The 15,431-nt window shown below is 30.5% G+C and overlaps 2 protein-coding genes across 3 annotated transcripts; one reads left to right on the top strand and one right to left on the bottom strand.

Moving 5' to 3' along the window:
- The first annotated feature begins 21 nt into the window (after positions 1–21).
- On the top strand, positions 22–5,960 carry LOC100161803. 2 transcript variants are annotated; one of them, XM_008187354.3, is made up of 3 exons: positions 22–329; positions 404–568; positions 4,245–5,960. In XM_008187354.3, exons 2-3 carry the CDS (start codon positions 557–559, stop codon positions 4,875–4,877), a joined length of 645 nt encoding a protein of 214 aa, XP_008185576.1. In that variant the 5' UTR covers positions 22–329; positions 404–556; the 3' UTR covers positions 4,878–5,960. The 2 variants fall into 2 exon arrangements, with proteins under 2 accessions (XP_008185576.1, XP_029344156.1); XM_029488296.1 differs by having other exon boundaries at positions 22–568.
- Positions 5,961–8,200: 2,240 nt separating this feature from the next.
- On the bottom strand, positions 8,201–14,586 carry LOC100164086 (cyclin-G-associated kinase). Its single transcript, XM_029488295.1, has 22 exons — positions 13,923–14,586; positions 13,790–13,851; positions 13,404–13,463; positions 13,226–13,340; positions 13,027–13,166; positions 12,295–12,420; positions 11,752–11,977; positions 11,499–11,691; positions 11,310–11,426; positions 11,051–11,225; positions 10,862–10,987; positions 10,665–10,798; positions 10,400–10,498; positions 10,197–10,302; positions 9,969–10,144; positions 9,664–9,892; positions 9,325–9,606; positions 9,170–9,266; positions 8,983–9,099; positions 8,699–8,925; positions 8,468–8,638; positions 8,201–8,388 (listed from the first exon to the last, which is right to left on the bottom strand). The coding sequence occupies exons 1-22, from the start codon at positions 14,050–14,052 to the stop codon at positions 8,299–8,301; spliced, it is 3,198 nt and encodes a 1,065-aa protein (XP_029344155.1). The 5' UTR covers positions 14,053–14,586; the 3' UTR covers positions 8,201–8,298.
- Positions 14,587–15,431: the final 845 nt, after the last annotated feature.

Raw genomic sequence — 15,431 nt, 5'->3', positions numbered from 1 at the left:
AACACACCACACACACACACACACACACAGACGCCACACATTCGTGAAGTCACTGGGTCAAGTCTCTCGCTCACATGGCGTGGGCCGAACAGGTATTATTCATTATAATACGGTGCTTATACCCGTCGGGGCAGACTTATTGCATAACGACGACGACGACGACGACGACGACGAGACGTCGAAAGCGTTAAAAGACAGCCGCAGTATGCGCGGAACGAAGAGTCGACTTGGCGCCACGCTGCCACGCAGTTGTCAATGCGGTTGTGGTCAAAGGTATAGGTATTTGAGCCTATATCTAACCAGCTCGGTATAAAAATAGTAACTCGCAGGTCAGCGCAAAAATATCACTACGGGTAAAAATTTACACGAAACTCATATTTGGTTTTTCTTTTGCGCGCGCTAGAAATGTTTAATCTTTCGACCGCCAAAGCCCGTACTTGCAGCAGTTGTTGTTGCTGTTGTTGACCGAACGGCGAAACTACCTATTTCATACAGTGGTTATATAATATACCTTTAATAGTGGATCGATTCATCGCGAGGCTGCCACTGCACAAAGATGAGAAACGTGGTAAATATTATATATTTTTATGAATAGCTATTACATAGTTTTTATCAATATTTAATATTATGGCTGTGTACTATTATACGAGTGGATTACCCACGCGATGACATATCGTGGAACACTTAACTTGCTAAACAGAACACGGGTTCTAGTCTAAATAGAAGTCTTTATAATATTATATATACCTACTTAGATAATAAAATAATATACTGTTCAACTGTATTACAATGGTAGGTACCTATACAAAGTACATAGGAAATTCAAGTTAATTGTCATTTGTCAGGGATTGGCGTATCTTAAATTGTTTAGATTTAATCATTTTCAACGTTTAACAATCTTGTTTCAAACGATAATGTACTTGTATGACGGTGACATATTTTATTTATATTAATTAATGCAACCAGGTAGTAGGTATAGGCGATACCTATATATAGGTTATATGTTCTAGCTATAAGTACTATAATGTATAGGTGCTATTATTGTTCTATGGTGTTATTGCTTAGGTATCATAATGAATAATGATACCTGCTACTATAAAAAGTAATAAATTACATTTTGAGCTTAGTGATAACTGATAAATGTATTGATTTTACAGTGTTATAGTTTTTTTCTCTATGTAAGCACACGACAATATAAGCAGCCCATAATATTATAATGCTTTGATTTTTAACTTCAGTATCTTTTTATTAATAGGATTTCAACAAATACTTTACTATGAAATAATGTTATTTATTTATTTAATCCAATTATTATTTATTACATGATAAAATAACTTTATGTTAACTATGATAATAATATGCAATTTAATAATGATCTGAAAATTGTTTTTTCATTGTTATTAACATATATATGGAATTGTTTAATTGTTGTGCTATAATAATATGATTCACAAACTGTATTAGGCTGAAATGGTTTTTCAAAAAAAAATATTAAGGTGGAAACGAAAATTGAACCTTTTTTTGTTTTGGAGGAACGGGAATACAAAAATGTATTTGGGAACAAGGTTTTTTGATGAAAAGGACCATATCCATGTATAAAACACGTTCTATATAACTAGTGCAACTTTATGTCATAAGAAAATATAAATATCATCACAATTTTGATTAGGTAACTACATGGTTAAGACTTTATAGGACACTTATTAGGCCTTAAGTAAACAGTAATATTGTACGAAATACGATTTGAGGATGGTATCTATATTATATGATAAATTTACTTTCAATTTTATTTGCTTAAATATATTTTATTCCAATTGCAATAACGTTTAAAAATATTATTGCGCTTTGCTAATTGCAGAATAGCAATAGGTAGATAGTATACTAATATTACTAATTTTGTTTATCAAGAACAAATACTTTGAATAATAGTTATGAGTGTTATGAAAACACAGATAAAATAAATAAATATTTTAGGTTTGGTGTAAGGAGACTAAAAAAATTTGGCAATGTTTTTATTGACAAAAATATTATAACCCTATGAACCCTATACATACGTGTTAGAGTTATCGGGTCAATTCTACATTTCTACTTAATTGTTAATAATACATTAATACACATAATAATATGTACCTACTATATTCGTATAACAGTTGTACAAATACCTATTACTACTATACTTTGGAGTCTGGACCGTGTTCGTATAGGTTGTTAACTGTGTTTATATACTTACATTTACAATGCATATTGTACAATTTTATATATTGTATGGCATTAAGCATTAAGCATTTAGATATAATTATAATATTAGCTAAGTACGTAGGTACTTATATTGTGATAAAAATTACAAAATCGACAAATCATTCAATATTTTATCGACTCATTATATTTTTACGAAACTTTTTATCGTAAAATGTTTTATTTATATAACGATCGCAATCCTTACGTCCTACCTACCTATTGACAATAATAATTTAATATCGCCTGATATCGAATTAAATTATGGAAAGCGACAGGACGACACGCGTGTGTGTGTCGACTCTCGAAGATTTCTGTAACCTATATATTGATCAATTGGTGCAAATCGTTCGTTACACTTGATGGTCTTATAATTATACTTATTTATACCTACGTATATAATTAAATAATGCACAACAATATTTAATTTTAAAATGTTATAATACAAATTACAAATATTGAAATATGTTTAGGCATATTATGTTTAATGTGTAATGGTATGGGATAAAATTCTAATTAATGAGGAAACTTGTATATTTTTTTAATAATAATTCTATACGATGTGTCTCTATAGTCTCTATTATACATAATACTAATATTGTTGTTTTGTTTGTTTTCGTCTTAATGATGAACACCAAAAATATTGGGTAATCGTTATGAAACACAAGAGGTAAGATACTAGAATGTACTATTCACACGCTCGGGGAAAAAACAAACTTTTACTCAGATGATGTCATAAATTACCTATATATATACAATATAGTAGGTACTTTCGTTTAACGTATTTTACATATTATTTAAAAAAAAATAAAGCGTTAAAAATAATAATCATTCTTAGTCATTACTCATGAGATATGTCCAAATAAACTGTGTAACAACCATTAAGCATTAACCACTAACCAATAATATCCTGCTAGTTAAAATTTGAAAGCTATTTATTTATTGGTAAGTTTTAGATTATCAAGTCAACAAATTTACACTTATTTAGAAGCTAATGCTAAAAGATAAATATTATAAAAACAAAATACAATTGTATAACTGATTGGTGTTGTATCTACTGTGGTAAAGCGTTGTATATACCTACTGTTGTACTTATTGTAATAAGTTATAATTGACTACATATATTATGATACAATTTAGTCGATGAATATAAATAGCTATATGTAGGTAACTTTATGTTCAAAATGTAGGGTGCTAGGTAAAAGATTTGGAATTGCAAATCAATTTCGACTACCTATACCTATATGATAAGTGATAACGAATCAACTGATTTTTCCTAAACGACTTTATTATTTGTTTTACGGGTTAATTTTTTATATAATATAGGATTTACCAAACATTAAACCAATTAATCTAAGCGTTGGGAGGCCTATTTTTATAGGTTTTTTAAGATAGAAGTATAGAACAAATTGAGATACATTTTCAGCTCAGTGCCGCAACTAGGCTTTGTGAGGCCCTAGTGCAAATTTTATTATGGGAGCTCTCTTAAAGGCATTTTGTGTTTTAGGGGGCCCCACTTAAGTGGAAAGGAGGCCCATTTGGGGGTGCTACGTATCCCCAGTCACCCCACTAGTTGCGGCACTGTTTCAGCTGCTAATCAGACACTTAAGTTGTAGGCCTTGATTTTCTTGAATATCAATATTTTGAAAGCCAAATGTGTTTTTTAATGTGAGGTCAATTATAGGTTTAAAACTTACCTATTGGGTTTTCAAAACCTTTGTCGCATTATTAGATCGATCGGTAAACGTTGGAAATAGCATTCCTGTGAAAAAAATCACTGCTGACCGCTTTCGAATTCCTGATTTTGGAACTTCCCCAAATTTTAACTCGATAATTAATATAGATATAATTATATTATATTGACGTCATAGATTCATAGCATTCATCAATGATATCACATACCTATTGTAGAATTCGAATCATTTAAAAAGCGTACCTACGTCCTCAGGTCGGATTGTTTTGAAAATCATACCGATCAATTCAATTAATATAAGTACTCGTTTTGACAGTGTCTGTTGGCGGCCTTTTGGTTGGCCACGTGTGCGATGGTCATCGTTGGCCGCGTTACCGGGGTGGAGTTCGATCAGAGGCAGCCTTTGTCGTACGGCGATGACTATTCTTACTACGGCGAACACAGTCACAGTGTGGCGGTGCCAGAGAACGAGGAAGTGTCGGCGCGCACCCATCATGCAAAGCTGCACAAGTTGAAGAAGCTCAAGCTCAAGAAGCGTCTGTTACTGCAGTGTCTGTTGGGGCACGGCCGGCGGCGGCGGGACACGTCCGATGCTTCCGGTCGATTCTTTCTTCCGGTCGTATTGCAGAGCACCAACGTCAACGTGGGTTCCGGCGGCGGCGGCGGATACGGCGGCCATCAGCAGCAACAGTCGCACCACAGCGGATGCATGCAAATGTTCGGCGATGACAACAATCACGGTCCACTGGGCTCGCCGCCGTCGTTGGGCTCGTTGGGCTCACCGTTAGGCTCGCTGGGCTCGGCGCTCGGTTCGCTGGGCTCGCTCGGGCCGGCTCCGGTGTCGGAAGAGACGGAAGAGGGCGGCAACCGCAATTACGCCGCCGACTGGAACAGATATGCCAGACAGTTCCGCCGCAACTTTGTCAGGCCGCTGTACCGCCTGTTCTAGGGAGTCGTATATAGTCGTTTCGGCGATTCGATTCGGTCCCGTCGTTATTATATACCTAATATATAATATTAATCAAGATAAAGCGGAACTAATTCAGGCTTGATTATAATATAATATAGTCATTATTATAGTATAATTGTATAAAATGTTATACCTATCATTGATTATGAATACCTACTAATTACTAGTACAGTTGTATTGTAGTACTATTTATAATCAATGATTATAAGTAGATGGAACCCATTAAAACTGGATATGTTTTTATATTCAATATGCCTAAGATAGATTGGTAACCTACCCCAGGGTTAACTTAACTTTGGGCTGCGACCATATTATTCCTATTTTATAAATGAAGAGTTTAAACTTTAAAAGTTATACCTACTCGCGTGTCAATGTATCATAACACGTTCGTGGTCAGGGTAGGACTACTATAGCAGTAATTTAAATTTTGATGTAATGGGTCACTACAACTGCTATAGTAGTGATTACAAGCCCACAAAATCGAGCATTTCTGCTCATGCAGTAATATTTCTAATGGTATTAAATGGAACTAAACATGTGGCTGACCTATTATGATCACTCATAAGTTTGGGCACTGATAAATATAAAATTATTTTTTTTAATAATTTTTGTTGATATTTTAAGAAATTGAGTGATTTTCTGAGCAGGGTAAATAATAATATAAAATGTGAAGTGACCACGAACATGATATTATTATTATATTCATAACCGACACCGCCAGTCTTCTATTAATTTTTAGTTTAATCCTAGAAACAACTCTTTTGATTTATTGGAAATTTTATTAACGCTTTATATATGCATATAAAAAAATATAGGTACCCCGTACCCAACTACTATATCACTTATGGCCTCCAATTCACTTCCTGCGGGGCCCACCAAGACACGAGACACCTCTAAAATGGAATTGGTGCCATGGCCCGCGTGGTCTGAATAAGTAGATTATCTCCACATCACCGGGATATCCCATTTGTGGGAGTCCCTTTCGTGTGTTTTTTTTTTTAATATTTCATGTCACTTTTGTATCATTGTAACAATGTAAAATAAATTACTTACCATTTACCATTGTACATAACATATTATTGTATAGATCGTATTATTTTCAAAAATAAGCTATTTTAATTTTTTTTTTAAATGTATGGGTGCAAGTAAAATAATACGGTTTTTTTTAAAACTATTTTAATCGTGATCGTGGTTGTAAGTTGTAAAAATTATTAACCTATGTGCAATAAATAGATATACCAATAGGCAATAGTACAAAAATACAAAATATGTTAATAGTTTAGTTTTAGTTCAGGTCAGTTAAACTTTAAGTTAACAAGTATATATTTAACTGATTAACTCTAAAAGTTTAATTTTGATTTTTTTTTGTTATTATTACAAGCAATATAAAATTTGTATCATTATAGATACAATAAGAATATAGGCTAAAAGTAACAAATATGACAGGTAACATTATATTGATGAAAGGAGCCACCCATTGATGACACTTCCTATACAAATTTATAGTTAACTTAGAAAAAAGGAATAACTTAATTCAGTGACAAAAAGTCAGTCAGCAAGTTTTTTTTATTACTACCTGGGGTCACACATAGTGATTGACAATATATAACTTTCAATTTGTTTTTAAAAATAGATATATTTCTACTTTACGGGACACCTGTTTTTATAAATTTTTTTTTTTTGAAACTGATGTAGGTATAAGTACACCGAAAACGATGGTGACGTCAGAATTTGGCGCTAGGGCATAGATTCGAAGTTACGACACTTCACTTCAAAGTTACCTAGTATATAAACAGTAGGGAAAATTATTAGAGTGGAAATACGGCGATTACCCTGTGAGCAACTTGAGGTGGTGTTTCATAGCAAGTCGAGGGATATTTTCGATTTTTTTGTCCAAGCGCAATGCAGCGAGTGAGTGGAAACACGGGTATCACTGGTGTGCCCCCAAAAAAGGGTATCTTGTAAAGCAGAAAAGTTCCACAGTAGGTATTATTTTTTACATAGTTTAACTTATGATGACATAATAATAAATTGTTATTGTTACTTTTTATTTATTTAATTCTATTGTTTTAAAATTAAAGACAATACTATATTATGCTGAAGTATGGATCAATATGAAGACCTACTTTTTCTAGTTCCATTTCGTACTTGTAAGCTTATTTTCAGGTTTTTTTGTGAAGTTTGTAGTTACGTTAGGTTAAATAATTATTAATTTTGATTTGTTTATTAATAGATTTCAAAGGTTTTTGTGTTTAATATTTCACTTGTCCCTCTCATAAAGATAGGTGAGTAATTTAATTTCAATTTAGGCTTTTAGAGTGTAATGCAGAAATATTATGAAGATATGGAATGAATAAAAATACAATAGATGTTATGTCTATTAGTGTTATTATTTGTTAATATGTAATTTAGGTAGTAGGACCAAAATAATTGGCCCATTCCCCATTGGAAAAATAAAAAATGCCATACTAAAGGCCCTCAGAAAATGTACAACTTTACGTAACAATTTATTTATTTTACAATAATATATAATTTAATGTATTCTGTGTTCAAGCATGCTTTTAATAGTGTAAAATAATGACTATAGAATTTTCTTTAACTGTAATTTATAATTTAAATTTAAATAGGTAACATGAACATTAAATAATATCATGACAATAATAACATTATTCTCAACATATATTCCTCTGTGTAAAATAATTTATGAAATACAAATAATGAATAATATAATATTAAACATCTATAATAATATATAATTAACGAGGGTAAAATGGTTAATAATGCACAATTTCTTCATAATAGTAAATTTAAATTATATTTTATAAGGATATAATAAAATTTTAAAAGATAGTCAATAATATAAATACAATTTTTCTTTATAAATGTTTACAGTATTTTAATTCAAAGAGGGAATGTAATTTAACTATTTCAACAATATTAATTTTATAATAATTCTATTGGAAGCCAACAAAAAATAACAAACTGGAGTTTTACAATTCATTATTTAAATACACTTTAAGATGAAACTTACAAAAAAACAATCATCAAGTAAATTTTTTTCCAAAAAAAAATAGTCATGTAAATGTGACCATAATACTGATAACCTCTCAGTAAATTGAGTGAATCATTAAATATTTTACACTGCAATTTAGACTAGACAAAAGTATTTGGTGAAACAGGCAGTTTTTTTTTAATATAATAAAATATTATTTTTGTAATAGTAAATCATAGTCCAATAATACAATAATAAATAAAATAATGTATTGGTGGGTAAAAATTTAAGTTTCAGATAAATGGAAAAAATAAATAATAATAATTTTTTTTTACTTAAATATTATACTAATATTTGGACATGAATAAAAATTATTCTTAATAGTTATTTACAGAAAACACATCTTCACTAACTTGATTTAGCATCAAATTCTGACCAAGCGTTGTTCAGCTCCACAAAAATTAGTTTTGCAATGTTTTCATTGCAAGTTCCGGTTTGCTAGAATAATAAGTGAAAATGAATTAACTCCTTTAGTTTTTTTTGATATGGTAATTTTTGGTTGAATCAAATGTTCTACCTTATCAGGATGAACAGCAAGGCATGCTTTTCTATATGCTTTCTTTACATCAGCATAGGTTACCAAATTACTGAGATTGCAATTCCACCCAGATCCTTCCCATAATACTGTATGTAGTGTACCAAGTAAAGCTCTAATGTTTCCTTTTTTTCCTTCAACCCATTCCATAACCTGAGCAAATTAAATATTTTAATAAAAAACATTAATAATAATCATTTCAATATTGTTTACTTTTAGTTTATCTGGGTCAATTTCTTTAACCATGTCTACTCGGCGCATTTCGTTTATTGTTTTTGGACCAGGATTAAGTTTTGAACTGAATGTATACCCTTGGCTCCCTAAAAGATCTCCAAAAATATCTCCACCAGATTTGGGTGGAGCTTTTGTTGTTTCTGATTCAATGTTTATACCACTGTAATTAGGTTCAGCTGGTGTCTTAGCTGACTTTGTAGGGCTACCTAAAATTACAAAATATTAAAATATAAAATAGATTCTTTAAGACAGAATAAAATCACTTGTTTGTGAATGGCTCGAAAAGTTCATCCAATTATCAGTTTTCAAAAAATCAAAATCATCAACATTTGATTTTGTTGAAGTAAAACTGCCATTTGAAACGCTTCTTCCATTCACAGCTATAATGTATAAAAAAATGTTGACAAGTATCTATAACCTTACAAAATCTTAAAAATGGCGATTATTTACGATTAGGTATTGTTATGTCCTGTGGCACTGATTGGTTAATCCAAGAATTGTTCGTTTTATGTATGCTAGGATCGTTTAAATTTAACAAATCACCATCCTATATATAAAATATGTTAATGTATAAATCAATTTTATGTTGTAAATTGACTGCTTACATTTGAATCTGTTTTTGAAACAAATGGATCAAATAAAATATCATTGTCTGTATTTGAAGCATTTACAAATCCTCCAAATAAGTCTTTAGATTCAGTCTTTTCAGACTCAGGTCCTAATAAATCAAATAAGTTATCCGGTTTCGATGTGACTGGTTCATCGTCTATTGAAACTGATGAAAAATTTAATAATAGGGCTTCGTTAGGTTTATTCGATTGAACATTGACTTTTGGAGGTAAATGTGGTCTTGGGGGTGCTACTCGAATAGGAACATTTGCTGGATCCTAAAATAAAGAACTTAAGTTAAGATAATTGTTATAGATAATGGAAATTTTTTATACTTTTGGTTGAACAACCGGTGATGTCTTAATATTTTTATTTCTCTGGGGAAACAAATCTTGAAATTGAGTATTCTCAATGGAAGTTGAGAACAGTATATTAGGTTTCTTACTATTATCTCTTGTTTTGCATTGTAACGAGATTCCATTTTTATGTTGTTCCATTTCAATTTTCACATGAAACATATTACTCTGATAGTGTTCAGAACTCGCTAAAAAATCTAATTCACTCCTGAAATAAAAATGTATTGCACATTTGGTTAAATTTCAACTTTCATACCATGAAATTATTAGAACATTATACTTACTTAGTAAAATCTATTACAATATCTTCTCCATCGGGGAACATTAAAAAATCAGAATGGAATTGCAATTGAAATATTTTAATTGGCACTGTTCGCCCAAGAACTTGTCTAGAATGGTATACAATGAGAGTGATGTCATTTCGAATTCCAGCAGGTAATGATTTCAAGGCAAGTGATACCTATGAAAGATAAATTTTATATCTATATAACGCATGATTAATTAATAATTACTTTTCCATGGGAGATATCATATGAAGTCAATCGCTCATATTCTACTTCTGTAGTTAAAACTTTATTGTAACCTTCAAAAATTTCTACAAACGGACGGCAGCCATCGCTAAATAAGTTACAACAAATAAATATAATTTAACATTCAGTTGAGTTACACAATATATATTATATACATCTATTTACTAAAAAAAATATGTTCGTACCGATTTTTATTAAAAAGAGGAACTGGCTCCATAATAAGTCTTCTTATGTTTATTGAGTCAATATTATGTGTGTGCTCAGTCGCTATATAATTTAAATACCTATTGAAAGTAAATCATTTTCATAACATTATATCAGTAATAAAACAATTGACTAATCAAGTATATGGCAAAGCCACAATATTTTTTTCCATATTGGTAACATAGACAATTATGGTTTGCCACATGCATATTAAATTTGATTATACCACGTATACTTTTAAATTACCTATTTTCCGAGGGCTGAAAAATAGGTGTAGACTTTTTAACAGCATATATTGTACAAACATTTTCAGCAGTATCTGATGCATTTGTATACAATAAAAATGAGCAAACTATTAATGCAGAAGTACCAGAGTTTTCCTACAGCCAAAAAGTTGTAATTAAAATATAAATAAGATTAAATATAGTTTAAAAAAATATTACATTTGATTGGAGTATGACACACAGATTTGTGGAATTGTTAGTCAGAAAACTATACATGTCATCACAAACTGCATATATCTCATGTAAAGTAGGACATGTTATTGTCTTTGGATGAACTTCTATCACCTTAGCATTCAAAAAACACATAATTAAGAATACTAAATTGAAAATAAATATGAATTGACATACAATTGAACGTCCAATGGTCCGAGGATATGAATGGCCTGTCATGTTGTACAATCGACATTGTCTGGTGTCTAAACACGAAGCAATATTTTCTGAGTTTGCATCTTGAGTAACTGTTAACACGGCTAATTTTGATGTTATAAACACCATGTCTATACCAGATTTCACATTGACTGATCTATTTATAGATTGCAAAATGTAAGAACTTGTCAGTGAGACATTACATTTTCAATTTTCTCTGTAATAATGTATGAGTACTCACGATTGGACTGTTTGCATTACTCGGTTAGATGTGTCTTTTAAATTTTTTAAAAAACTTCCTGCCCCACCACGTATTTGAGAAAACAAACCTGAATTAGGCATAGTTACTGGTGATTGTCTGAAAATCATTAATAAACAAATATTATTTTAGTCCAAATTGCGTAAACCTTATTTAAACATTGAAAATTACTTTGCTACTACTGGCTGTTGTGGAATACTCGGGATATTAGATCCAATAGGTTCCAACGGTTTTCCTTCAGATTTCAATTTGTTGATATCTAATGAATCAATACTAACTTTATACATTTCTTTAATGCGCTCAATAAGTTTTAATGATTCAAAAACTGACATTCTTAATGAAGGATCTGGTTGTAAACATCCCTCTAAAAATAAAAAGGAAAATATTAACATACTTTCATTTCATTAAAAGAAAATCAACATACTTATTATAGAGATAAAATCAGTGTATGAACTTTCTATTTGTGAAAATGAATATCTTGCATTTAATATTGCTAGTTTATTGGAATCTTCAAATGGATGCCGATTACAACATAAAGCGTAGCAAACACAACCTAAAGCCCACACATCAACAGCTGTACCAATTTCATGATTAGACCAAGTATCAATCATTTCAGGAGCACGGTACATTGGAGTTGTACATTGATTAAGCTAAGAGAAAAAAATACTTTACAAAAATTCTAAATTATAGTTAAAAATAAATCTATATTAATAATATAATATGGTGATTGGTGAGTAATTATTAAGATAATAATTTATCTTTATTAATTTACTTATACAAATTGTTTTAATAAAAAGGGTTTGCTCGTATAAATAGAATAAATAAATGATACATTTATACTAAACTATCACTCAGAAAAAAAGTGTTTTTAATGTATGCTTATTGATTTTGGTATCCGTTCAGAAATTTACTTATATATAATATGTATAATAAATTATGTATGTTATATAATTTTAAATAAATTTACTTTATCTTCCAAAACGGCTCGTTGCTGTGATGTCCAATTCTCATCTGGCTTGTACACTTTTGTTGTACAACTTCCAAAGTCGCATAATTTAATTTTACCATCATCACTGATCAAAAAGTTTTCAATCTAATATTCATAAATGAGAAAAAAATTATAGAAGTATTGATTACATACACTCTGGAATTATTAATACATTTAGGGCCATTGTAGAATTCCATGATTTTAAATATACTATATGTAATGCAAAAGCAAAAGCAAAATCTTTTGGAATAAACATAGCATAGGTAATTGGGTAAATTAGCAATGTAAATTGTTAAATTAGAAATACAGCAAAACCTCTAAATACCAGATACTCTCGGTCACTGAAATTTTGTCCGCTAAATAGAGGATTCAGATTTTAGATAGTTTGTAGTTTTTTTCCCAAAAAACTTCCGTTATTGGGAGGTTTTTATTAAGAGAGGTTTTACTGTAATACAATGAAACAAATGAAATTGGAGACAAATAGATGTGACAAAACATTAAAATTATCAACTGAATATTTGATATAAATACTGTATTTCGCAATAGATATAACTGCTTATTAGATTCTGTCAATCAAAGACTTAATTAGTCACATGGGTGAAATATAAGAGTTAACTATGAAGGGCAGTTGGGTTAATGGTATCAGAGTCCAAAAACTATGAATTTTGTTAAATATTATTTGATTACTGAAGTATGTCACACAACACAGACCTTTAGATCTCTATGAATGAGAGGTGGACTTTGACAATGCATATGTCGTGTGGCTGAACACATTTGGTAAAATACTGAAGTAACAATATTTCTATGTAAAGGTTTTTCTCTAGCTGATAATAATTCTGCAACATTTCCTCCTAAACAATATATTAATATATTTTAGTAACAACAAAGGAGATATTTTATGTAAACTGACCTGGACAGAATTCTGTTAGAATGAGATACTCATTTGATCCTCGAGGTGAATCAATTTTACTAGTAAATGCTGCCGATATAAAATGTATTATGTTTGGATGACCACTTAGCTTTTTCTAAACAATTGTAAATTATGCTTATACATATAATAAAATAAGTCTCAAATACAATTTACTTACAAGTACATCAATTTCGTTAAGAATAACTTTATCAGCAGCTTCATCTGCTGCAAGTAATTTCTAAAAAACAAAAATAAATATAGTATTAATCACTTGGCACTACTTATGTAGGTACTAGACTAATAAATTATAAAGTTAAAAATTGTTAATTATCTTTAGATTACACAGAAATGTTAAAAAATAATATTAAAAATAAGTCTTAAAATTGTTCAAAAGAAAATGTTATAGGTATTAAAAATATGGTTAAAGGTTTATAGGTTTAAAATATGTAATATGATTGATGGTTATATGACAACTAATAAAACCGCCCCCCAATAATATTATCAAACAAGTTAGGTACACCTCATTATTTACACATAAAACAAGAAAGTAAAACATTATCTCACCTTTAATGCATACTCTTTACTAGTATCTTGAGCTTGAGCTACAAACACCATACCTGATCCACCTGTACAATATTGCAAAATATTAAAGAAAATGAATAATCAACCAATACTGCTAAACAATTTTGGTTCTCACCTTCGGCAATAAGTCTTTTTATCTTTAGCTTAACATTGCCCAATTCTACGTTAGAACCCACATAATCGTTGTTTTCGGCCGAGAAACTACTACTAAAGTAGTCTAGAGCAGATTTGAAAATATCAGACATATTTTACAAATAATTAAAAACGTTCCTGATATCAAATTACATCTAACTTCATTAAAAACCCATAACTAATTCATTGTAGACAAAATGTATTGCACCAGATTTCAAACGTGAACAGTAAATTTACAAATATAATAACAATTAACAGTTAATGAGTAACGACAAAAGTAAAACATGATTAAAATTTAGTTCCAATAATTTGTAATAAATCTGTTTTTTATAAGTTGTAGCCTTTAGGTACTATTTATTTATAAAAAACTTGTTTTTTTCTTCCTAGTTGTGTTTTCAATATTGATAGTGTTATCAAGTAGTTTTCTTTGTTTTCGACTTCCTAGGTTCGTTCTCGAAGACCATGGCTATAATATTATAGTATCTACGTCAGTATATCATGACATATTAGATAGGTATCCTCATGACAAAATAAATAGGTATGTCAGCAACTTCTGTTCCGCATTTCTGTGACGTAAGCATTTCTCCAGCGGGTTGAGCGGTGGAATGGTGGTGGAGTCTTCGGCGGCGACGGCTATTGCGGCAGTGACGGCGGTGGACCAACGAGACCCGGAGAAATGCTTACGTCACAGTATAAGGCTGGGCAGAGGGTGGGTGCGCGATTTGTTTCTAAACCGGTAATATTGCTAACATACCTATTTATTTTGTCATGGGTATCCTTTGGATCATCACAGTAAGTTGTACTATATCGTCAGACTAATTCGTAGAAGTTCTATCTCCATATTGTCTATTTTTCAGGAGGGACAAAAAACGTGTTATTGATTCAAAAATAAGAATACTTAAAATAAATGTATCTGATGGGTTTGTTAATATTATTTTTAACAAAAAACCCCAAAACATCAGTTACACTCTTGTAATAGGACTTAGAACTATTTCTTCTTAAAAAAAAAAAAAAATTGGATATAGGACTTTTACGGTGTAATTTTTTACAATTTTATTAAAATATAATAATTAATACATAATTAATAATATTTAATTATTTAATAGTAAAATAAACTATTATTTTTGAGGCAGCATGCTATTAAACGATGCGTTATCATACATTTTATTTGAAATAGTCATAAAAAAAAAAATGCATTTTTGGAGTTAGAACTTTTACGAATTAGTCTGACGATATATAGTTTTGCGCAGTATTCGCATCTCCTTCACCTCCTTCAAAATTCCTAGTTCTCCACTTCTCATCGGTTGATTTTATTCTATGGTTATATACGTATGTATGTGATTGATAAATGATACCATGAACCACGAACTAAGAAATAAAATGGTTCCGTCACAGACATGCGTATCACGAGTTGCTGACATACCTGTATACATTTTCACGGCTCACCAGTCATAACGTAGGAACAACTACAACTATTTATAGACGTTAGATG

Source organism: Acyrthosiphon pisum, chromosome A1, assembly GCF_005508785.2.
Source record: "Acyrthosiphon pisum isolate AL4f chromosome A1, pea_aphid_22Mar2018_4r6ur, whole genome shotgun sequence".
Taxonomy (NCBI): Eukaryota; Metazoa; Arthropoda; class Insecta; order Hemiptera; family Aphididae; genus Acyrthosiphon; species Acyrthosiphon pisum.
This window is presented reverse-complemented; position numbering and strand designations above follow the sequence as displayed.

Excerpts from the sequence above, each read along its gene's own strand:
- LOC100164086 (XM_029488295.1), bottom strand. The coding sequence starts at position 14,052 with ATGTCTGATATTTTCAAATCTGCTCTAGACTACTTTAGTAGTAGTTTC. Across the intron at positions 10,988-11,050 it reads GGACCATTGGACGTTCAATT|GTGATAGAAGTTCATCCAAA; the intron begins GTATGTCAATTC and ends TTGAATGCTAAG. Across the intron at positions 8,926-8,982 it reads TTCGAGCCATTCACAAACAA|GTAGCCCTACAAAGTCAGCT; the intron begins GTGATTTTATTC and ends TTGTAATTTTAG.